This window comes from Cherax quadricarinatus, chromosome 13 (genome assembly GCF_038502225.1).
Source record: "Cherax quadricarinatus isolate ZL_2023a chromosome 13, ASM3850222v1, whole genome shotgun sequence".
Taxonomy (NCBI): domain Eukaryota; kingdom Metazoa; phylum Arthropoda; class Malacostraca; order Decapoda; family Parastacidae; genus Cherax; species Cherax quadricarinatus.
In genome coordinates, this window is record NC_091304.1 from 14,249,665 (window position 1) to 14,276,667 (window position 27,003).

Below are 27,003 nucleotides of genomic sequence, written 5' to 3' on the forward strand. Positions count from 1 at the left end.
TCCGTAGGTCTATGAAGAGTCCCAGAGGATATTAATTTTTGTCAGTTGTTGTGTATAGTAATTCGAGCCTCTGAATAATTGCAGCATTCGTGTTCTATTTTTTTTTTTTTTTGGGGGGGGGCCTAAACCCAAACTGGCAGGGGTTCAGTATGGGATAGGTAGGAGTAGATTTGTTTATATATTATTTTTTTCGAAGATTTTTGAGAGCAAAGGCAGTTATTTAGTTCTGTGGGATCGCCTCCTTTGGGGATCGGGGTGACCCTTGCCGTCTTGAGTATGGATGGGAATTTAGAAGATTTAGCAGATTTGTTAAATAATTTCTTAAATAATGGGAGACAGCACATGAGCTGCTTTTTTTTATACATGATTGTTGGCAAGTCGTTTAGGTCTCCTGCCTTGTTTTTTAATGATTTAATAATTAGTGAGACAGAATGATTCATTTTGCATACATAGCTTGCAAATTTCTGCCGTGTTCTCGAATATGCCTATACTGTTTATGCACGTGATGCACGAATGTAAATACTTTGTACGGAAGAAACATTATGAAACCAAAATAAACATCAAATAAACAGTAAGGCTCCTTTGATCTCATTGTGAGGTGGACCAACGAGCGCTCGAGGCTGCTGTGACGTATCACTACGTCATAGACCAGCCTCCTCTAACCACGAATCGACGCGATGTAAACAGTTACCCACGAGCAAGTGTGAGTGTTGGTGTGCTGCATCCCTCTCCACCATATTTATGTGGTGATCCTGCATCAAGATGTCAACGCCGAAACAAGTGGTGTGTATATGTTTGTATTGCGCTTTGCTTGTCCTGTAACGTCAGAATTGAGTGGCGCGAGTATGATGAGAAATGCGACGTATGAAGAGAAGCTGCCAGTGCATGAGGTCGTTGTTGAGGTGATCAGCTGTGATGCTAATGTACGCATCATGCGTCGTGATGTTAACGTTTACTCGAGTAACAGAAGCATCACAGCTGCTGTGGTAGTGACACTCTCCTAAGGCTGGTGATTTTCATTTTAGTTATTCCACGAAGGACCTAGTAATTTGAGATGGCTGTCCATGTTATGGTGTCGGAAGAAATTGTGTTGCTTCTAATAGTATAGGACCCCCACCGGAAATAAGTTACATTAGCATTAGAGAGTTATACTAGATTAATTTGTACATAGTGTATATAATACCATTGTAAAAAAAAAAATAAGGTGCTAACCCTGTATAAAAAATTACCTGTAGCCCGCACTATCAAGCCTCAATCCATATAATGTAATTAATTCGCTCAAAATACAGCATTTACTAAAGTGAAGCAAAAAAAAATTGTATAGGAGCCTCATTGTAATTAATTTTTTGCATCCTGTGCCAGCTAATATATTTTTAACGTTTGAACATTTTCCTCAAGAGAGGTTCCTTGATGACTGGCAGGCTCTTGATTCAAGAAATTAGATAAAATAAGATTTATTCAGATTTTTAACCCAGAGGGTTAAAATAAGGACCCCAAAGATAATAAGTTACTTTGACTTTTTTGGGTTATCCTAGGTAACCTACACATGTGCTGCTATGTATGATAATTTAGATAACTGTAATTTATTTATTGAACCACGGACACTCAGTATATGAGGCAAGAGCGTTGCCAACTGAGCCACAGGCTCTCTTCCTTGATTGCCTTCCTTTATCCAACACATTATATCCCTGTGGATTTAGTGCTCTCCACATAAATATATATGTATTTAGACATGTTAGTTTTAGGTTATTTTTTATACCAGGTTAAATTAAATTGGAGTAGGTTACCCATGGACAGTTTCAGAAGAATGTGAGGATTTGGCCTACATACTGTTTCATATAAATACATACACTACATTACTTTTGTCCTGTTCAGTACTCAGTTTCTTTGTCCTGTTTTTTGTGTATTTTTTGTAGAGTATTATTTTTATATATTTTGTATATTAAACTTTTTTTTTGTACTTTTGTAAATTGTTTTTATATGTATTATATATTAGTTTTTTTTTATATATTTTTCATGTTTTTTTGTATAGCATTTTTGTGTGTGTGTGTGTGTGTGTGTGTGTGTGTGTGTGTGTGTGTGTGTGTGTGTGTGTGTGTGTGTGTGTGTGTGTGTATTTTATTCTGTATAATATTACAGGAGGAGAAATTTTTTCCTGGATAGAGGCATGGTTGACAAATAGGCAGCAGAGAGTTTGCATAAATGGGGAGAAATCAGAGTGGGGAAGTGTCACGAGCGGTGTTCCACAGGGGTCAGTGTTGGGCCCCCTGCTGTTCACAATCTACATAAACGACATAGATGAGGGCATAAAGAGCGACATCGGCAAGTTTGCCGATGACACCAAAATAGGCCGTCGAATTCATTCTGACGAGGACATTCGAGCACTCCAGGAAGATTTGAATAGACTGATGCAGTGGTCGGAGAAGTGGCAGATGCAGTTTAATATAGACAAATGCAAAGTTCTAAATGTTGGACAGGACAATAACCATGCCACATATAAACTAAATAATGTAGATCTTAATATTACGGATTGCGAAAAAGATTTAGGAGTTCTGGTTAGCAGTAATCTGAAACCAAGACAACAGTGCATAAGTGTTCGCAATAAAGCTAATAGAATCCTTGGCTTCATATCAAGAAGCATAAATAATAGGAGTCCTCAGGTTGTTCTTCAACTCTATACATCCTTGGTTAGGCCTCATTTAGATTATGCTGCACAGTTTTGGTCACCTTATTACAGAATGGATATAAATTCTCTGGAAAATGTACAAAGGAGGATGACAAAGTTGATCCCATGTATCAGAAACCTTCCCTATGAGGATAGACTAAGGGCCCTGAATCTGCACTCTCTAGAAAGACGTAGAATTAGGGGGGATATGATTGAGGTGTATAAATGGAAGACAGGAATAAATAAAGGGGATGTAAATAGTGTGCTGAAAATATCTAGCCTAGACAGGACTCGCAGCAATGGTTTTAAGTTGGAAAAATTCAGATTCAGGAAGGATATAGGAAAGTACTGGTTTGGTAATAGAGTTGTGGATGAGTGGAACAAACTCCCAAGTACCGTTATAGAGGCCAGAACGTTGTGTAGCTTTAAAAATAGGTTGGATAAATACATGAGTGGATGTGGGTGGGTGTGAGTTAGACCTGATAGCTTGTGCTACCAGGTCGGTTGCCGTGTTCCTCCCTTAAGTCAATGTGACCTGACCTGACTAGGTTGGGTGCATTGGCTTAAGCCGGTAGGAGACTTGGACCTGCCTCGCATGGGCCAGTAAGCCTTCTGCAGTGTTCCTTCGTTCTTATGTTCTTATGTTCACTATTTCTGGTACTCTTATAATTGTTTTACTAGTGACTCATATTTTAGCATTGTTTTTATTACCATTATTGTTAGAAGCACAGTATTTGATAACTTTTGTCTCTTCCTTTTCACTTTCTTATTGATTCCTTATAGTAAAAGAATGCTAAATACTGATCATAATCAAAATCTTCTCTCTGATCACTATAAATATTATTTAGCTTGCCAAACAAAAACTATCATCAGCAGTGCTAAAAACACAGCATTAACCTACTGGACAAGCACCTAAAGTCGGTACCTGACCAGCTGTGCTGTGGCTCGTACGTTGGTTTGCGTGCAGCCAGCAGTAGCAGCCTGGTTGATCAGGCTCTGATCCACCAGGAGGCCTGGTCACGGACCGGGCCACAGGGGCATTGACCCCCGGAACTCTCTCCAGGTAAACTCCAGGTAAACACTGAGGCATCAGTGCACTCTAAAGAATCATTAAGTGCAAACCTAACTTTCATTATTTTTACAGAAATGTGGCTAAAACACATTACTAGAAGCATTTGTAATTTACCTAGGTACAAAGATACATATAACTGCAAACCCTGATTAAAAAGGTGGATTTGCAGTCTACTACAGAAGCTGTTTACAGATCATATACCAACATAGCTAACATTGATGATAATCTTTAACACCTAATCATGAACACTACATTCAGCATAACCTAATAATTTCTGGTGATTTTAACATCAACCTCATTCATTCAGAAGACCTGCAAATAGCCAGTTTCCTGAACATGTACAAATGCTAAATAATACCATTAATAACCAAACCTATGAGAATTACCAAGACAGTTGCATATTCACTTGACTACATCTGGACAAATATAATTCATCCAAAAGCAGGCTTTATTACCAACAGTTCAGCTGATCATTACCCCCATCTTTCGCATCATGAATGTAAAGTTATTTAAAACTAATAAAATCTCATTCAGGCTCATTGATGAGGCATCAGTGAATAATCTTTCCTTAGGAATCAATAACATTGGCAGAGAGAATTTAACAATGTTCAAGACATTAACTCGTGTGCTCACTTACAGTATTTGTGCAAAAAAATCAAAGCTTCTGCAATAAATGGCCATCCAACAGCATCCTCAGATCCATTGGCAAAAAGCATAGCTATAAAAAAATAAATTGAACTTAATACCCAAAGAACTATTAATATTATATACAATACAGCTAATAAAACACCTCAAGAGCAGTATTACACTAACAGGGTAATGAAACAAAAAGCCATGGAAGCACATTCAAATACTGGGTTCAAGTAAATCTGCTTAGACTAAAGAAATTATACTGACTAAATGAAATGAACCTGCCATCCAAAATGGTGAAACTGTAAATAAACAAAATAACTTCTCAACCAGTGACAAACCTAGCCAAGAAACTTCCATGCTCAAGTCAGAGACAACTTCCGATAATCACCCAAGCACTCTATACCTGTCTCCAACTATCTACAAAGGTAACTTTGGTAATAAATTTGCTAAAAGGTCAAGCAGGAACCAAAGTCAATATATCACCATATATAGTAAAGTACTGTATAGGAAAGGCTGCTCATGTATCACCTACTATTGCAGTATTGCTCAACAAACTGTGTATATAGAAACAAACTTTCCCAGATAGCAAAGGCTACACCAACCCACAAAGTGGAGAATCAAGAAATACATGTCACTTTAACTTGCTATAATTAACTAAAAAGATTGAAAAACTATGTAAACATAACCAAACACATCAGTAATAATCTTAACAGTTTGGTTTCATACCAAGTAAAAGTACAAATGACAAAATAATAAAAATACATGACTTAATCTATTCATCTCTAGAAATAATGAATATGCAGTGAACCTCTTTATTCATCTAAGAAGAGTTTTTGATACAGTAGAACACATCATCTTACTGCTTAGAACATTATGGAATCAGAGGCCATGCTTTCACATATCTATAAAGTCCAACCTTAACGACAGACACCAGTATGTGACCACTACTGACAGTACTTCATTAACTCCACCTGTCAACATGGGGGTGCCACACATCAGTGCCCAAGGGCCTCTGTTCTCTCTCATCTTCATCAGTGACCTACCTAATGCCTCCCAGAAACTTAAACCAGTTCTGTTTTCAAATGATACATCTTTTGTCAACTCAATCTAGATCCAATTGTCCTCAACATTGATGATGTGCTGGTGAAAATGTCTACATACTCTTAAAATATTGCACTCATTATTGATAAGATTTCCTACATAATGCTTGGGAGTAAAGCTAAAAATGTCACACTCAGAATTGATAAGACCTACATACTAAAGTGTTTTGGAATAAAGCAAAAAATATTCAGCTGAACATAATGGTAAAAGTGATGGGACAATACAAACACTTTTTGATGATACCAGTACACAATTTTAGGTTGATAATGATGCCATCAAAATTTTCCAATAACCACTAATATTGTCAAAATTTACCAGTACCCACCTTTACTGATACTCAATTTTAGGGAGGCACCAATGCTATTAAACTTTGCCAGTACTCTGGCACACCTTTAGTAAATAATACACACTTTGAAAGGGGAAGTAAAATTTAAAACTTGCATATAATACATATCTGAGAAAACTTACAAAACTGAAGTTTCTTTCAAAAATATATTACTGTACTATGTAAATGCACTGCAAACAATAGTAGATGTACTTATTCTTTACAACTCTCTAATCTATCCTTACCTCACTTGTGGCAAAAAAAAACACATGGATCAACTACATACAGCAAATCACTTACAACCCAATAAAAACCTGCTTCTAGCATGATCACCAGTGGAATTTTTGGGGCTTTACGACCAAAAACTCCATTGGCCTTCCAAAACCCCTCAAATGAATGATGATCACTCAATCATGTTCCTGACCCCCCCTTTCAGCCCCCAACACAACCCCTTCCCCACTAATGAAAAGTTTAAATTTACTCAACATACAAACATCCATACTAACACTAACTACTGTGCATACTTTATAGTACTCTCAGGGCACTCGGTTCAAATACGTACAGTAGTAACCCATTCCTAAGCCTTCTTGGAGAGCTGCAATAGAATGAATAGACAGTACAAGAAACAAAGACTTCATTGATATCTCTCGTGTTCAACTCAACCCAAGCAAAAATTCCATGCAGGTATATGACACAAAAGTATGGAATGCTCTACCAGAAGATTCTTAGACTTCAGTATCTTCTAATTGCTCTAAAAATATTGTTAACCCTTAAACTGTCCAAACGTAGGTCTACATTCACGTGCGGGGGGCTCCGAATGTAGATATACTTTTTTTTTACGTGCTTTCAAATGGGAAAAATAAAGGTTGGAGTGCTACGCACGTGAATGTAGATCTACGTTTGGACAGTTTAAGGGTTAAAAAGTACTTTGAGTTTATGTAAATTTACATAGATCAAATATAAACGTTAAATACAATGGTACCCCGAGTTTCGGCCATATTTCATTCCAAAAGGCTGATCGAGTGCTGTTACCAAACGAATTTGTTCGTTTCAGACCCCAAAGATACACTTACAAAAGCACTTATAATAATATACAGTGGACCCCCGGTTTACGATATTATTTCATTCCAGAAGTATGTTCAGGTGCCAATACTGACCGAATTTGTTCCCATAAGGAGTATTGTGAATTAGATTAGTCCATTTCAGACCCCCAAACATACACATACAAACGCACTTACATAAATACACTTACATAATTGGTCGCATTGGGAGCTGATCGTAAACCGGGGGTCCACTGTGCTTGCATAATTGTTCGAGTTAGGAGCTGTACAAAACTCGGGGTACCACTGTTTATGTAACTAGACTGCAGCCTATTTCTTCAGATTATACTTGTACATTTATCATTGCTGCTATATTTCTCCTCCTTCTCCCTTTTCAGTAATTATTTCACTATAACTAAAATTGTTAAGACTACTTAAAAATAATCATTACTTTTAATAATCTTATCTTTAGACAACTTTTTTACACAGTATTAAACTTAGCATTCAGATACTCTAATTTCAGCTATACAACTATACAGTGTCGAGTAGTTTCAGGTTCTAGTTTTAGTCTGCCTGAAATGCTCTGCATAACCAGGGGCTTTTCAAAATCTGTGAAGTAACTGTCAACTAATTTTGTAACAAATATCATGAAATTGATTGCAGTAACATTACAATCTTCACACCAACCACTATCATCATACAACCATATGAACCACTAGTGTACTATCCCTACATCAACCATCAAAGCCTTACCAATATATGTACATCAAACTGTCTTACCACTATGTCAGTCACCAGCGCCCTCCCAATACATCAAGTATTAGTGCTCTACTACTACATCAGTTACCAGCATCCTAACACCATGTCAACCATCAATGCACTACTACATCATCCACCACATCAACCACCACAAGACCATAAAAAGGACTTCACACCAGCAGGCTTACTGACTTATGCTAGGATGGTCCCACTCACACCCAACCATTTCCACTTTTGTACCTTTCATATCTAATTTTAAAGCTAATCACTGTTGTCACAAGGTACGTAGTTTGTTCCGTTCATCCACAACTCTGTTGGCAAATTAGTGCTTTCTTATATCCTTTCCAAATCTTAATTTATATATGAATCCATTACTGAGAGTTCTATCCACGTCATATATTTTCAGCAACTTGTGTATATCTCCTTTATTCTATTTTTCTCTTCAGGCATATTTAACATTTTTTATCCGGTGGGGGAAAATTCCATTATTTTACAACAATTTGTAAATGTGTGTACCTACACTCTTTACCTTCACATAAATAGGATAACTCGAACGATTCGCCAGAACTGTCCCAGCACAGGTATAAATAGGATACAGTGTTGAATATTTGAAGCCACTCAGAAGAGTCTTTTAAAACTTATCATACCTATTCCAGGAAACTTGAAATGGGATACATAACACTGATCATAGGGCACTTGTACAAACCAAAGCTTGCTGGAACCTTTTCCCTGGTACAGTTAACTTGCATTGATAACTTGAAGCTGATTGGATGAAGCATTCTAAAGTTATTAACAAATGCTTGGAGTTAGAAAATATCAGGCATCTACTTAAAGATACAGGAGGGCCCCACTTTACAGCATTTCACTAAGTGTTTTTTTTTTTTTTTTTTTTCTCAATTATACCCATTCTTCATTTATTCAGGTGTCCTACTGTCAATATATTCACTCACTATAAGCTAAGTACAAAAATATTTTAAGGTAAGTTATGTGTATTCAGTATTTGCATTTTTTAGGCCTAGCTCTATTGCTCACTTAATGTATGATAGTGTAAACATGTTATCAGGCTTTTATTTGTGTTTGAAAGTGAAAAAAGGCTGTCTTTCACTTAACGATTTTTGTTTTCGAGCAGTAGCCCAGAACCTAACCTGCTGTATAAGCGGGGCCTACCAGTATCCCTTCAGGGATAACTAATTATATTTTTTTCTTGTTTGGCTGTCTTAGGCATACTAACAGGCACTCCCTATACAATTCTCTTAAAAGAATAGCAAGAACTGCAACACACAGTAATGAGTGGAGACCCTATCATGGTTGGAGATCAATTGAGCTTTACTCAGCATCAAGCCAAAAATCTGTTGGAGGATCTTAGCCAAGCATAAGCATAGATGCCAACATCCCTGATCACAGAATCTCATTTTGGTAAAAGGCACCTCTAACAAGGATGCAGAATTTTTCTTGCCATTCTCCCTCGTGAAAGAAACCACGTTGAAGAGGTGTCATAGGCACAAAGAGAATGCCATGTTTGCTTAACTTGGAAACTTGTTCTATGACAGCAAATGTACTTCTACCTACTAAAGGGAAGAGTAACTTGAACCAAATACTAACCCATCCAGACACATGAGTGTGTTATGAGAGCTGACAGTTTTGGGAAAGGAGAAATAAACTGAAAATATGTGATTTTTTTTTTTCCCCAGGTGAAGAGATCCACACCTGGAAAACCTGGAAAGAAGGATTCACCAATACATTCTGTAGCCCTGGAAGAAAGAGAGGGAGCAGGTGAATGCAAATGAGACTCTTCGAAGTCTAACATCCCCAAAAGGATAAAGACTAGAATTACTGTACAAGAGCCAAAATGTTGAAAAAGGGTGAGCAGCAGTCTTGCATGATCACTATCAGCAATGTGCCCTGTAGGTAGTGACCCCAGTAGACTTGTGTATGGCTGAGAGTCCATGTATATGACTTTCAGCTCCAAGTTTATCTAATAAGAGATGTTGAGCATGGCTCCTCAACCAGTAGCAGAGGTTTCTCATAAAATAAAAGTACTGTAGTCAGTGCTGGGGGTAGAGCGGGGAGTGTTCAAACAATCTGGAAGATCATGCTGAGGGTGGTGAATACTGAAAGAGAAGTTTAGACAATGATCAGACACAAGTCATTGGTCCATAGCTGGCAGATGACACACGAGAGGGTGACCAAGATAAGATGTACAGCATAAACTTGAACAATGCTGGGAACTGATAACTGATGCCCAGGAGGTGGAAGCAGAGGTAACAGTGAAGGTCTTTGTGAACTATGTATATGGTGAAAGACTCCTGCACATCAAAAGAGGTGATCTACCTTGGTTGAAAGATAAAATAAGATTTTGTTCAGATTTTTAACCCAGGTGGGTTAGCCACCCAGGATAACCCTAGAAAGGCAGTGCATCATCGAGGGACTGTCTGTCTTATTTCCATTGGGGTCCTCAATCTTGTCCTCCAGAATGTGACCCACACCAGTCGACTAACACCCAGGTACCTACTTGCTAGGTGAACAGGACAACAGGTGTAAGGAAATGTGTCAAATGTTTCCACCCCTCCTGGAATTTAACCCAGACCCTCAGTGTGTGAAGCGAGAGCTTTGCCAGCCAGGCCATGGGGCCTGGAGATAGTCTCCATCTAGAACTTGGAAAGGGGTAACAATGTTGAGAGCTTTAAGGTTGATAAGATTTGGGTTTCCCTGTTAGATCACCAGAAAGATTTGGAAGAATAAAAATGGAAGAGCATTGGAGAACCTAAGTGAGACTGCATGTTGGGGAGCAGAAGCTGGGACAATCATTGAGATGAAAGGAAGTCCTCAGGAGAAACAAGATAGAAGTAGCAACTTCCCCACAAAGAAAAAATTAAAACCCTCCTGCATGCAGACCAGGCCACAGAGGCATTGATCCCTGAAACCCTCTCCCAGTATGATAGAGGAAAAGAATGGTTGTGAGCCTCCTAAGTTAAGCAATGCGCCTTTAATCTCCCATGGTGGCTATCTCGTTTTTTTTTTTTTTTTTTAGGTAGGGAGTGAGAGTTAAAGGGGCTCTGGTGGCCTGGTGGTTAACGCTCTCGCTTCACACGGCGAGGGCCTGGGTTCGATTCCCAGCCAGAGTAGAAACATTGGACGTGTTTCTTTCCACCTGTTGTCTATGTTCCCCATCAGTAAAATGGGTACCTGGGTGTTAGTCGACTGGTGTGGGTCGCATCCTGGGACACTGACCTAAGGAGGCCTGGTCACAGACCGGGCCGCGGGGGCGTTGACCCCCGGAACTCTCTCCAGGTAAACTCCAGGTAACCTGTTGTGCAATTTCTTGAAAGTGAGTCATCGATGAAAAAATCCACTGATTTCTGCACAGCAGTCAAGGGTGAGTAGGCATTATATATGTCAGACAGCATGAGATGAAATGATTCCAGCCCAGTGCCAGTTGCAACATCCTTGGGGTCCTAGGGTGAGGTATTATGCACTTGTTCAATTGTGCAAGCCAAAGTATCATGAAATTGAGTCATGTAGGCACCCATGGAGATAATGAGCCACCCTCATGGATAAAAACTGCAGGACAATCATCAGCCAGTGATCAGAAAGTAGAAGGCAGATACTGAGCAGTGGTAGAAGCATCAAGTGTAGAGCACAAAAGCAAAGCAGCAGCAGTAAGACCAAAACAGATATCACCAATGGTTTAATAGAATATGCAGAAGAAGCAGTCTATGGAATATCAAAAGAAAGCAATTACAATGGAGGAAAGAATTTTTTGCTTGAAACTTAAATGCTAAGTGATAAGTAGAAAAATGTATTTGTGGGAAATGTCACCAGCAGGGTTCCACAAGTATCAGTAATGTTTCTAGTATATACAAATGATGTGCCAGAATATATAAACTACAGTATATAAATACATATATTTGAAGATGCAAAAGTCATAAAATAAGGAAATTGATCAGAGATATAAATCCCTGTAAGATTATTTGGACAATTGAGTAAATAGTGTCAGTTGGAAACTGGAATTTAATGTAGGTAAGTACTGTATCATGTAAAGAAAATTGAAGAAAGAAACAGTTCTCCATAACTAGTGTCATAAAATTCTGAAAGAATAAGACAGCAGAAATCTAAGAGAAATTATAGATAAAAGTTTACAACCATTAGATCATATAAATCAAGTCTTTTGAAATTCATGTTATGCTGGCAAACTTCAAAACGGCCTTCATATTTATGAATGGAGAAATTCCTCTCCTGTACAGAAAAATAATAATGAAATTTGCAACATAAGTTAGACCTAATTTGGAGTATACAGCTGCAGCATTGTGTATTCAATAATAAAACTTGTGGATAAAATAGAAATAAAATTCCATTGATTATACCCTTGAAAAGGATCTGAGAAAATAGATAAAGCAATATTTATACCACTAACAGAATAATTTAGCACAGTAATACAGTACTAAGTTTATATTTTTTAGAATACATGTATACAAAAAACAGTGCTGTATAATATGCAGTATATAAAATACAGTGTAATGGTTCATATGGGAATGATTTTAATTTGATGCAAGTACTGTCTGGAAAGTCCCTAATATGCATAGCATTTAGGGCAGAACTAACGCCAATACAGGTTGGCCATCGCTAATCTGGCAATCAGTTATCCGGTTCTATCAGTAATCTGGCACTAATTTCGGCTAGCATAATTTCAAATTTCATCATTATACTGGCTCAGATCATTGTACTGACTCAAATTTCATTATTATACTGGCTCAGAAATTGTGCAGATGGTTGTAAATCCACAGCAGCAAGCCAGTGGAAGAGAAAGCAGTGATGAAAATGAGGAAGATGTAGCAGAAAGAGTATTGATAGGTTAATTAAATGTATTCTAACTTAACCACTCACTATTCCAGCAAACTCACTAATCCAGCACACTACAGGTCCCAATGATGCCGGATTAGTGATGGCCGACCTGTACAAGCTTTTACAATGGTTGAATGCAAATTCAGAAATATGTTCAAACAAGAGTTCATAGTTGTATGCTGCCTGCATAATTATAAACATAAAAACATATTCTCTTTCCTTTTAATATTAAGGCCAGCTTCCTTCCTTTTCTTGCCAAACAATGAATATTCTCTCCAGAAGTCATTTGGAGGGTAATATAGTAAAAATTTCTGAGATGTTTGTGAGTTCGGTTATTGGGATTTATTCAATGAGGAAGATTTCAGAACATCCTTCCAAATTTGGAGTTGTATTCAATACTTCTGAAACCCTGTATTAGTTCTCTCCAAAATGCTGTGCATATTAGTGGCTATACAGACAATTTACCAAATTAAAATTTTTCAAAATATTTTTTTTATTTTATTATCACACCGGCCGATTCCCACCAAGGCAGGGTGGCCCGAAAAAGAAAAACTTTCACCATCATTCACTCCATCACTGTCTTGCCAGAAGGGTGCTTTACACTACAGTTTTTAAACTGCAACATTAACACCCCTCCTTCAGAGTGCAGGCACTGTACTTCCCATCTCCAGGACTCAAGTCCGGCCTGCCGGTTTCCCTGAATCCCTTCATAAATGTTACTTTGCTCACACTCCAACAGCACGTCAAGTATTAAAAACCATTTGTCTCCATTCACTCCTATCAAACACGCTCACGCATGCCTGCTGGAAGTCCAAGCCCCTCGCACACAAAACCTCCTTTACCCCCTCCCTCCAACCCTTCCTAGGCCGACCCCTACCCCGCCTTCCTTCCACTACAGACTGATACACTCTTGAAGTCATTCTGTTTCGCTCCATTCTCTCTACATGTCCGAACCACCTCAACAACCCTTCCTCAGCCCTCTGGACAACAGTTTTGGTAATCCCACACCTCCTCCTAACTTCCAAACTACGAATTCTCTGCATTATATTCACACCACACATTGCCCTCAGACATGACATCTCCACTGCCTCCAGCCTTCTCCTCGCTGCAACATTCATCACCCACGCTTCACACCCATATAAGAGCGTTGGTAAAACTATACTCTCATACATTCCCCTCTTTGCCTCCAAGGACAAAGTTCTTTGTCTCCACAGACTCCTAAGTGCACCACTCACTCTTTTTCCCTCATCAATTCTATGATTCACCTCATCTTTCATAGACCCATCCGCTGACACGTCCACTCCCAAATATCTGAATACGTTCACCTCCTCCATACTCTCTCCCTCCAATCTGATATTCAATCTTTCATCACCTAATCTTTTTGTTATCCTCATAACCTTGATATTTTTCAAAATATCCCATAATATTGTATGTACATTTTGAAAATACTGTACATATTTAGTATTACTGTTTCATAGTCTCCCTGTTGATGGTGCCAAAAATCTTTTGTTTATTTTCTTAATAATTTTTTCCAGGTGTCAGTCCTTTTTCCCGGGTATATTATCTTTGCAGTTACCATTAGTTTAATTTCTATTTTGTCCACATGTTTTATTGTTGCATACATAACATTACAGTTTCATACTCTTGGAGTTTAAACCCACCAAAAGCAAAATTATGAAGCTTGTAGAAGAACCAAGAAGACTGTAGACAGAGTGCAGGCTCAGGGGTTCAAGGCTGCAAACCTCATTTAAGGTGAAGGACCTTGGGGTGAAGATCACACCAAGCACATCTCCTGAGGCACTCATCAACCAAATAACTGCTGCAGCAAATGTGCAGCTGGCAAATCTAAGAACAGTGTACACTAGGCCCATATTTGATTAAGTAGCACCAGTATGAAACCCACACCAGGTCAAGCACATCAAGCAATTGGAGAAAGTGCAGGGGTATGTCCTATGACCAGAGGTTAAGGAAACTTAACCTGATGACACTGGAGGACTGGAGAACTAGAGCGATATGATAACATACAAAATATTAAGAGGAAATGACAGGGTGAACAGGGACAGCATGTTTCTGAGATGGGAAATAGGAACAAGAGGTCACTGCTTCAGATGAGTCATAGGGGTGTTAGGAAGTATTTTTTCAGCCTTAGAATTATCAGGAGGTAGAACAATCTGGAGAATGCAGTGGTGGAGGCAGGATCCACACTTAACTTGAAGAAGAGGTACGAAGCCAGGAGAGTGTGGACCTAGCAGCAACAATTGAAGAAGCAGGACCAGGAGCTGTGACTCGACCCCTGTAACCTCATATAGGCGAGTACACAAACACACGGTCACTTTATTAGATACACCTGCTCATTAATGCAGATATCTAATCAGCCAATCATATGGCAACACTTAAATTATGCTTAAAATCATGCAGACATTGTCAAGAGGTTCAGTTGTTCAGATTGAACAAAAGAATGGGGGAGAAATATGATCTAATGACTTTGACCATGGAATGAGTGTTACTGCCAGGCAGGTTGGTTTGAGTATTTTAGAAACTGCTGATCTGGGATTTTCATGTACAACAGTCTCTAGAGTGTACAGAGAATGGCACAAAAAACAAAACATCCAGTGAGTGACAATTCTGTGGGCAAAAACGCCATGTAAATGAGAAGCCAGTGGAAAATGGCCAGATTAGTTCAAGCTGACAGAAAGGCAAACCCAAATAACCATGCATAACAATGGTATGCAAAAAAGCATCTCTGAACACACAACACGTCAAACCTTAAAGTGCATGGGTTTCAGCAGCAGACCACACCAGGCTCCACACCATCAGCTAAGAACAGGAAACAGGCCACAGTAGGCACCAGCTCACCAAAACTGGACAGCTGAAGATGGGAAAATATCGCCTGGCCTGACGAAGCACAATTTCTGCTGCAACGTGCAGATAGTAGGGTCAGAATTTAGCATAAATAATGTGAATCCATCCTGCTTTTTGTCAGCGGTTCAGGCTGCTAGTGGTGGTGGTGGTTTAATGGTGTGGGGAATGTTTTCCTGGCCCCATGACACCAGTTAGGCATTGTTTAAATGCCAGAGTCTAGCTGAGCATTGTTGCTGACCCTATGCAGCTCACAAAGCTCATGTCATCTTAGCTCGTTCCACGATTATGACAACGTGGTTAGTGTACTCCAGTGGCCTCTTAAATCACCAGATCTCAGTCCAATAGATCATCTTTGGGATGTGGTGGAATAGGAGATTCGCAGCATAAGTGTACAGTAGACAAATCGTGGTAACTGTAATACTGTCATGTCAACATGAGATAGAATCTCTAAGGAATGCATCCATGACCTTGTTGAATCCATGGCACGAAGAATTCAGGCTGTTTTGGGGGCCCTACGTAGTACTAAGGGTGTACCTGCTTAGGTGGCCACTGAAATTATATATATATATATATATATATATATATATATATATATATATATATATATATATATATATATATATATATATATATATATATATATACATGTGCGTATGTGATAAGATACTGTGGAATTTTGTACGGATTTTTAATTAACCCCGGAAGGTTAGCCACCTAGGATAACCCAAGAAAGTCAGTGCGTCATCGAAGTACTTTTATTTCCATTGGGTCCATTAATTTTATCCCTCAGGATGCGACCTACACCAGTCGACTAACACCCAGGTACTTGCTTGGTAAGTGAACGGGGACAACAGGTGTAAGGAAACGCGCCCAATGTTTCCACCCTTGTGCAAGAAAGGTATAAAATACCGACAATATGAAAGCTAAGTCACAGGTGCAACATCTGGATATCTTTATTGTAGACGTTTCGCCATCCAGTGGCTTTATCAATACAGATTCTAGGACATAATTAGAAGACAGTAGAACTGTATACAAAAAGATGAGGTAGTCAGTCCCTCAGCCTTGGAGTTAGTGTTCACAGCATGGAGGTGGTGTAGAATCTGGAGCAAAGGCAAGGAGACTGGCGGTTATATAGGCGTCAGTGGATATGGACGTGTAGCAGACGAGGGCATAGTCACTGGTAAGATAAGATTTCGTTCGGATTTTTAACCCCGGAGGGTTAGCCACCCAGGATAACCCAAGAAAGTCAGTGCGTCATCGAGGACTGTCTAACTTATTTCCATTGGGGTCCTCAATCTTGTCCCCCAGGATGCGACCCACACCAGTCGACTAACACCCAGGTACTTATTTGCTGCTAGGTGAACAGGACAACAGGTGTAAGGAAACGTGTCGAAAATGTTTTCATCCGCCGGGAATCGAACCCGGGCCCTCCGTGTGTGAAGCGGGAACTCTAGCCACCAGGCCACCTGGGGAATCCCGCCTACCAGTGACTATGCCCTAGTCTGCTACACGTCCATATCCACTGACGCCTATATAACCGCCTGTCTCCTTGCCTTTGCTCCAGATTCTCCACCACCACCATGCTGTGAACACACTCCAAGGCTGAGGGACTGATTACCTCATCTTTTGTATATAGTTCTACTATCTTCTAATTGTGTCCTAGAATCTGTGACGAATGGTTTTCACTCTATTGATAAAGCCACTGGATGGCGAAACGTCTACAATAAAGATATCCAGATGTTGCACATGCGTCTTAAGTTTTCACCCTTGCCGGGGATCGAACCACGGGCACCGAAGCGAGAGCGTTCATTTGTAAACCTTCCACCGTTTACCTTTTTGTGGGCATTACGTTATAGGCATGCCTGTCACTCAGTATGGTAATCAACAATGCTGATTTCGTAGAAATTGTAACTAGTTCCAGCTCCCATTATCAGATAATATAGATGGTGACAGTGGTTATTCGTAATTGACAGTAATAATGTTACATTTTAAAATTAGGTTGATTACATATATATATATATATATATATATATATATATATATATATATATATATATATATATATATATATATATATATATATATATATATATATATATTTGTAGATATTCAGACCGACATATAGCTATTGTATACCACTCTGTAAACATTTTACAATATATGCGACTAATATGTACACAACAAAATAAGTATTGTCAGAATGGCTGTTTTATAGATAGTGAAAATATATTTTTGGTTGTTGCAGCATGTCTGAGCCAGTCAACTCAATACTGAGTCGCGTAACGCGCCTGGCCAAGTGTACACAAAGGCGTCAGTACCAATGGCGGAGCTAGGTTACGTTAGGCAATTTTAGGTTTAGTTAGTTTCGTTGTTACGTTTTTTATTTGCACTTCAAAATAATATGTCAGTAGTTAAAGAAACTTAATATACGATTTACTAGATTAAGCTGTTAGGGTTTCGTCTATTATGTTGTTAGGGTTGTGTTAATGTGTAGTAGATTATGTCTGGGAGTATTCTAGGTTAGGTTGTGTTACGGTATACCAGATTAGATGGTGTTAGGGTATGTCATATTAAACTGTGGTAAGGTACCGGATTAGGTTGTATTAGGGCATACGAAATTATTATTTATGCAAGAAGCACAAATAATAGGAGTCTTCAGGTTGTTCTTCAGCTCTATATATCCTTGGTTAGGCCTCAATTAAATGCTCTGGAAAACATACAAAGGAGGATGACGAAGTTGATCCCATGTATCAGAAATCTTGTAGATGAATGGTTCAGAGAACCGACACGTTGATAAATTAGAGTTGCGCATGTGTCTAATTCATCAGAAATCTTCCCTATGAGGATAGACTGAGGGCCCTGAATCTGCACTCTAGAAAGACGTAGAATTAAGGGGGATATGATTGAGGTGTATAAATGGAAGACAGGAATAAATAAAGATGTAAATAACGTGCTGAAAATATCTAGCCTAGACAGGACTCGTAGCAATGGTTTTAAGTTGGAAAAATTTAGATTCAGGAAGGATATAGGAAAGCACTGGTTTGATAATAGAGTTGTGGATGAGTGGAACAAACTCCCGAGTACAGTTATAGAGGCTAAAACGTTGTGTAGTTTTAAAAATAGGTTAGATAAATACATGAGTGGGTGTGAGTTGGACCTGATTAGCTTGTGCTATTAGGTCAGTTGCCGTGTTCCTTCCTTAAGTGAATGTGACCTGATCTGACTAGGTTGGGGCATTGGCTTAAGCCGGTAGGATACTTGGACCTGCCTCGCATGGGCCAGTAGGCCTGCTGCTGTGTTCCTTCTTTCTTATGTTCTTGTGTTAGGGTATACCAGATTAGGTTGCGTAAGGGTATACCAGATTAGGTTGTGTTAGGGTATACCAGATTAGGTTCTGTTAAAATAAGCTTAAGAATAATATGTTACGTTGAATTAGGTCTGATCTGGAGTGTGGTTCTGTAGTTGGCCTATCTGAATTTTGTGATACTTTTTTTTTTGTTTGTTTAAACTAGTTGAATCTAGCACATTGAATCTTGGATTCCAATGTGCTTTTTCGCAAATTAAAGGTTTAATTGTAAACTGTTCCAGTCATATTATTTGTGACGCTTATTTTCTTGATTATACACAGGGGCCTATATTCTCAGGCCATGCAATCATTTAAGACCACTTAAGGCCCTACAGCCCCCTTAAAAACTAAGGGTTGTATAACAGCAGAAGCAGCAGTTATTCAGAGGAGTAAGGAATAAAAATTTCACTAGATTGCACCAGTCCTGACAACACGTGCTGAGAAAGCTTAACGATATCTGTACGTAATACTTGACCTTTATGATACTGTATATGACCCACAAAATATTATATCCCCTCCAGCGCCTTTGTTTATCTTCCTCCCCATCTCTCCAGTTCTCGATCAGGTGCGTGCGCGCGAGTGCGTTCATCCGTATGTACTCATCTATATGTAATTAAATGGGTCAATTCACAGCTCCTGCCCCCACCTTTTCGCGCTGGTTGTTTTGCTACTAGGTCCACTCTCTCCCGGCTCCAAGAGCTTTATCGTATCTCTTAAAGCTATGTATGATCCCACCTCTACTACTTCACCCTTCAGATTGTACCACTTCATGTCAACCCTAAGGCTGAAAATAATACTTCCTAACATACCTGTGACTCGTCTGAGTTTTCAACTTTCAGTTGTGCCCCTTGTTCCTGTATCCCATCTCTGAAATATTCTGCCCCTGTGTATCTTGTCAGTTCCTCTCAGCATTTTGTACGCTGTTGTCATATCCCCTCGAGCCCTCCTCTCTTTCAGTGTCATCAGGTTGAGCTCATTTAACCTCTCATAAGACATACCCCTTAGTTCCGGGACTAGCCTGTTGAAAACCTCTGCACTCTCTCTAATTTCTCAGTGGTTGACCAGGTGTGGGTTCCACACTGGTGCTGCGTACTCCAGCATGAGGAATAAATTCTAACTTGCATATCGAAACTCTATTCTTACGTTTGCCAGACGCCCATATGCTGCAGTAGTTATTTAATTGATGTGCGCCTCAGGAGATACGCTTGGTGTGATACTCCAAGATCCTTCTCTTTAAGTGAGTTTTGTAGCCTTTGACCCCCGAGCCTGTACTCCGTCAGCTATCTTCTTTGTCCTTCCCAAGCTTCATAACTTTGCACTTGGTTAAACCCCAGGAGCCATTTGTCGGACTGAGCTTGTGGCCTCTCTGTGTTGGGGGTTTGGTACGAGGAATTATGGTAGCATGGACACGACTGGGTAGTCTTTTTTCGTATAATTGCGAAGACGAAGCCCAGCCTCCCACACATCTGCCACTTATTCTGGTCTGATATTAACCGGTCGACCTACGGCCCAGCAGGCCGTTGTTCAAGTGAAGCCACGTGACACCAGAGTAAAGGACAGAGGTGCCCACATAGGGGTGATACGTAAGTATTGGTACAAGTATTGTACTACTGACATGTCCACGTCCCATTGTAGCTAGCCTTCCCTTCTGTCATGTCATTCATTTATACAAGAAACAGCACCGACCCTAGGACTGACACATGTGGAACCCTACTCTCTACATGAACCCATTCCAACACCACATACACAAATAACTCGCACATAGAAGAGAGGAGCTTACGACGACGTTTCGGTCCGACTTGGACCATTTATAAAGTCACACTAACGAAAAAGGAAGGTTAAGTAAGGTTCGTCAAGAAACAGGACGTGTTTCCTGACGCTGGTCTTAGTCAGATGACCCACCTTTAGAGCTTTGGTCATCTGACCGAGGCCTTCCGCTGGCTTACCGGTCCACCCCTTTAAAAATAATATAATTATATATATAATTTAACGAGAAAGGAGAGAAGGAGGGCGTATATATAGGCCAGGAGGTGGTAGTAATAGTGTTATTCCAACACCACGTCACGTACCATTACTCGTTTCCTTTCTCTCGGGTATTCTTTGTTCCATTACAGTGCTTTTCCTGTTATTCCTGCCTGCTCCTCTAGCTTTTGTTCCAGTCTCTTATGCAGTACTGTGACAGAAGCGTGGTAAGAATAATAATAAACAACTATGTCACTGGTTTATGTATTTACTATATTGTAATTTTTATCGTTATTCGAGTGTACTTTTTCTACTTATAAGAAAATAAGTTTACCTTGAAACAGTATGCCGTGTTACTCCGGCATCAGTCTCGTACATCTGGTGTTTACCGCGTCTCTTGATAGCATCGTTTTCCCTTGTGCTTGATTTAATCTTGTCATTTTGTTCATCACGACCCCTGCAGGAGAAAAAAGGAAAAGAGCAATCCCAAAGAAAATTTAGTGAAGGATTTAGCAGAAGCTTTTGCAGACCTCAACAAGCTCCTTAAAATGTTTGAAAACATAAACCCCCAACACCGAAAAATTTTCATTAATGGAGAGGAACGTTCTTGGTGCATTATCTGCCTACAAGCAAATCTGAGAGGGAAAAAAACATAGCCAAGGTGTATAGTAGGCTATTTATCTAGGTTTGTTCAAGTACACTATGACGTTCGCACAATGATGAAATCGCCTATTGACGCATTTCTCATAACGTATCCCCATCTTTAAGCGACGCATGACTGTATGTACTCGCCTATATGTAGTTGCAGGGGTCGATTCATAGCTCCTGGCCCCATTGTGTGTGTTTTAATGTTTTACTGCAGACTGTAAATTAAGTTTTCTAACATACTGTATGTGGTGTTTTTGTTTACATGTGCCCACTCGCTGCTGCTGAGAGTGGATGCATTGTTGCCGGTGACTGTGCGTTAGTGTTCATAACAGTACTTTTAGTTTTATCTCCCAGAAAGGTAAAACTTGCAGATAGCCATGAATGTCTGTGTCTTTGTATCTGTCTGTCTCTCTACCAGTATCTGGATGCTCCAGATATTGAAATGAGTATAGGTTGAACTTTGAATAAGGCTGAAGGTGGATTTTTAATCCGTACTCTTTTACTTTAAAAAAGTAGTAATAACGGTGCTGAGGCAGCAGAGGTAATGATAAATATAAGGTTCAACCGTTTCCATTCCTATTAATTATACATTTGAACTTTTATGAGCACATATATATTAACATTTATCAGTACCGCTTCTCTCCCCAACCCAGCTTGTTTATCCCGGCAATGTGGTCTGAGGGATTGTAGGGTGGAGAGAGAGAGAGCTCCCTTTTTGATATCTTAACCATCTATATAAACGGATGTATGGATAGGTAGTTTAGCAACGATAACCTTACCGTTATCTAAATATTGTTCGCTTATGCCTAATAAGCTGAACATGCGGAATTGGCACATCACCCTTAAAATTTTGATTTTTCCAAAATATTTTTTTGAAGATTAATATATATATATATATATATATATATATATATATATATATATATATATATATATATATTATATATATATTATATATATTATATATATTATATATATATATATATATATATATATATATATATTATATATATTATATATATATATATATATATATATATATATATATATATATATATATATATATATATATATATATATATATATATATATATATATATATATATATTCATTGACAGTGATGTAAAAACATATTTTTGGAACATACTTAATGTCTCTGTATTAGGGGGTTCGATACGAGAATTTGTGTTAGCAATGACACATCTGGAGGGACTGTTATTCTTTGTATTCTCGTTCGTTTATCTTCGAACCTGAATGCCTCATCCTCCCCCAGGTATTGTATTACCCACATGGGTCATGCAGCACCTGGGGGACATAAATACCGCCAGGCTGTGATGGATACGTTGGCAACGAACAACAGCCTGGCTGACCAGGCAGTCAACAGAAAACCCTAGCTCCAGGTCTGGCTGCAAGAGTAGGAAAACTCGAAACTGGTCACAGGTACATACTCATTTTGTTCACTTTCACTTTATTTCTGCTCTACCTCCCTGCTGTACAGCAGCTTCCGTCATCCACATCACTGGTTTTGGCTATGTTGAGCTCCCCTGGGGCCTGGCATAGAGCCTCGTTCTGGTTGACGAGTTACCTACGTGGGAGAAGATGTTACTCTTTAGACATGGCAGCCAGACACTGCTTGTACCCAATGTCGCATTTTGTGGGGTTCGTGTCACGCTCAACACTGTTGGAAAAATCTCATCCACTCCGTTAAAGAAATGCTTGACAGTGTTGAGGAATTTCCCCTTATTGTTAAATAATTGTTCAGGACTCTGTTGAGGATTTCTTCCTCACATTGCAGAAGAATTGCCCGTCCACGTCCCTCTACTTCAGAGTGAGAAACTCTGGAACCGAGCAACTTCTGTTAAGGTTTAGGTTAGGGACTGAACATTTCAAAACTACCTCCTCTTTTCTGTCAATTCTGAGGAACTAGCACCTAGAATCTCTTCAACTGTCTCTAATATAGTAGTCATCTAGCTGTAGTCAGCTACAGCAGACCCTCCCCTTCCGCAGTGGGATTAAAAAAAAAAAAATTATTCCTTCCCTCCCTCAACTGGGCGGGCAGGTAGATAGAGTTGATGAAACTTAGGAGCATCATTATCTCCACCCCCTCCCCCAAATGGTCATAAAGATTGTGATAAGGTGAAGAATATTGTGATTGTAAATGCGATGCAGCTTTCCTGCCAGCTTCAACCCCCCCCCCCCTCAACATACTTGGCTGACACCAGGCATCGCTATGAAGATACACTGAACTACTCGGTCTGGGAGATACGAAAAAGTTCATCGTTTGTCATGATAGTGGCTTGTGGCGTCCGTGGCCTTGGCCAGCTTGCTGCATTTGTTTACGATGTTTTCATATCCTTCCCCTGTGGCGCAGCCACGGGGAAAGCTAAAGGGGCTAAAACCCCAGAAACATTTTTTTTTAATTAATGGCTAATTTTCGCACATAAGTGCTATAGTTTAAGAACTTTCACATACGTGCTGAAAGTCGTATACTTTTAAACAATTTATTTGATTTTTTTCAGCATCTTATTTTAAGCCCCCCCCCCCACACACACAGATTGAAAATCCTAGCCAAAGTTCCATTACCCCCAGATTGAAATTTTGGCTGTGCCACTGTCCCTTCATAAGCTTATTTTTTATGAATATACTATCTTGCCTTTTAATGTTTTCCATCCATGGTTTAGTATAAGGACATAGAGGATCACTGCAGTAGGCCTATTGTCCCATGCTAGGCAGGTCTGACTAACATTCAATCACACCCTTTCAGATATCCATCAGGTCTATATTTAGAGCTGCCCCAGTGACACTACCTTGGAATTTGTTCCACTCATCTACACCTCTGTTGCTAAACCAGAGCTTCCTTATGTCCGTTCTGCAGCTAAATTTGTCGAACTTGAACTCATTGCTTTCGCTTCAGTCATATCCTTCCCTAATTCGACATCTTTCCAGAATATAAATTCAGTACCTTTAGCCGATCATCGTAGGAAAGATTTCTGATACGTGAGATCTACATCTTTTCTGTGTTATCCAGCACAGCTCTGTTCTCTAATACGGAGACCAAAACTGAGTAGTGTAATATAAATGAGGCCTTACCAGATATACAAAGTTTAAGTACAACCTTAGAACATCTGCCGCAGTGCGATGTGTCTTTGTAGGTTTAGCTCCGAGTGATACTACTACTACTACTACTACTACTACTACTACTACTACTACTACTACTACTACTACTACTACTACTACTACTACTACTAATTGATATGGAGCCAAGAATTCAATTATTTTGTATTTTATACTCATACACTTGTATTTGCCTAAAAATTTTGCTAGCCAGAACTTCCTAATCTTTTAACTTGTTTGACTGTGTTTTACCTTTTTTTTTTTTAGCTTATAAGTACAAGTTATTTTATTTTCCTAGGATTTAAACTTTACTTTTTCCTGCACTGAACTGCATCGGCCAGCTTCTCCGAATACATCATCAATCTATACTTTCATCTTGTACTTTTGTACTGTCCTCATCAGAAATTATCTGATGGCCTATTTTTCTTTCATCGGCAAACATACTTATGTCGTTATTTATTCACTCATCTATGTCGTTTATATAGATTGTGAACAAAGAGCCCCAGTACTGACTCCCGTGGCACCAATTTTTTAATGTGTCCCCAGTCTGACTTCCCATTTATGCACACTGGTGTCTGTCAGCCATGATTCGACCCAGGAAATAATTTCTTCTGTAACATGTGCCACTGCTTTCTTCATAAGTTTCTTATGCAGGACTCTTTCAGAGACTTTGCTTAAGTCCATATACTCAATATTGTATTCTTTATCTTGGTCTGCTGTCTCGAATACGTAAGTGATAAAGGTTAGTGACTTTGTAAGGTGGGAACGCCCCTTCGTAAAACCGAATCAATAATTGATAGAATCAGTAAATGCACCCGCAATTATTGATTCTATCAACTTTCCCAAAGTTGAGGTTAGGCTGTTCTATAATTTAAAGCTAAGCACTTTATCTTCCTCTTTGTAAATGGGTATCACATTTGCCATTTTTCACTTAGCTGGTACGATATCTGTTTGTAGTGATCTGTTGAAGAGACTAACTAATGGTTTGCTAAATTCCTCTTTACATTCCTTTGGAACCCTTAAAAACACCTCGTCAGGGCACTGTGACTTTGGTTTTAGTCTTTTCAAGATATCGTATTCTCATCCTAACTTGTATAATTAATCCTCAGGATTTCATTTGTATCGTTTTGTGTAAAAACAGAAAAAAAAAATAAAAAATGGTACACATTTCTTGTCACTAACAATTAGTTGACCAGAATTTCATTTACGTGGGCCATCTTTATCTTAATGTTATGCCTATATACCTGAAAGAAACCCTTTGGGTTGGTCTTTGATTCTCTCACAGCATTGTCATATTCTCTCTTACTACTATGTTTTTGACTTGGCTCTCTTAAATTGAATATGTAGGTCAATAAAGTGACCCTGTCCTCTTTTGATTCGCCTTTTTTTTTCTTTTAAGAAATATTTAGCGTATTGGTTATCCATTTAGGGTCATTTATATTTGATCTAATTTCTGTTAGAATTCTCCACTCCTATGTAACACGCTCACATAAACCTATGTAACACGCTCACATAAATTTTGTGTGCGAAGGCACACAAAATTCCCTTTAACCCCCCTCCTGACTTTTCCTAGAATGATCCCTACCCATCCTTCCCTCCACCCTAGATTTATGCACCTTTCTAGTCATCCTAGTTTGCCTCAGCCTCTCTAAATGTCCCAAACCACCTCAGCAACCCCTCCTCAGCTCTGAATAATATATTATTGATAATTCACATCAAATCTCCAAACTGCGAGTTCTGTGCATAATATTCACGTCACACATTACTCTCAGACACAATATATTTATATCCCCTTTATTTATTCCTGTCTTCAATTTGTGCACTTCAGTCGTATCCCCTTTAATTGCCTCTCTAGAGAGCACAAATTGAGCGCCTTCGGCCTATCTTCTGATACCGGGAATCAACTTGTCATCCCTCGGTATGTTTTCAAGCTTATTTATAGCTATTCTTTAATACGGAGACCAGAAGTGAGCAACATAATCTAAATGAGGCTTTACCAAGGATACCTAAAATTGAAGTATAACCTGAGGACTTCCATTATCTATGCATCTTGATATGGAGTCAAGAATTAATTGTATTAGCTTTATTGAAAACACATATGCACTGTTGTCGTTGACTTTAAATTACTGCAAACCAGAACTCCTAAATCGTTTTCGATTAACATCTACATTATTAGTTTATAGGTGCCCTAGTTATTCTATTTTCCCAGGAGTAGAACCTTATATTGATCTGAAAAAGAACAAAAAGGCACAACACCGTAACTGGAATAATACACAAATAACCCGCAGGTAGGAGAGAGGAGCTTACGACGACGTTTCGGTCCGACATGGACTATTTATAAGGTCACTAACTTTACAAAGTCTCTCCTTCCTGTTAGTGTGACTAAATGGTCCAAATGGGACCGAAACGTCGTCGTAAGCTCCTCTCTCCTATGTGCTGATTATTTGTGTATTACATTTATCTATATTAAATTGCATCTGCCATCTCTCCGACCACGACATCAGTCTGTCTAAATCTTCCTGTAGCGCCCTAGTGTTCTCATCAGTTTATTTGAATGTCTGTTTTAGACTTCGACAAACATGCTTACTGTATGTCGCTATCTATTCTCACGTGGCACTTGTGTATCTTGTGAAC

The 27,003-nt window shown here is 39.1% G+C and overlaps 1 protein-coding gene across 1 annotated transcript in view; it reads left to right on the forward strand.

Moving 5' to 3' along the window:
- Positions 1 to 663: 663 nt before the first annotated feature.
- The window catches only part of LOC128688605 (lysoplasmalogenase TMEM86A), a 148,860-nt gene continuing 122,520 nt past the window's right edge, over positions 664 to 27,003 (forward strand). The window contains exon 1 of the mRNA XM_053776503.2: positions 664 to 783. Within this exon, the coding sequence (XP_053632478.1) occupies positions 763 to 783 (21 nt within the window). The 5' untranslated portion in view covers positions 664 to 762. The remainder of the gene's footprint in view (positions 784 to 27,003) is intronic.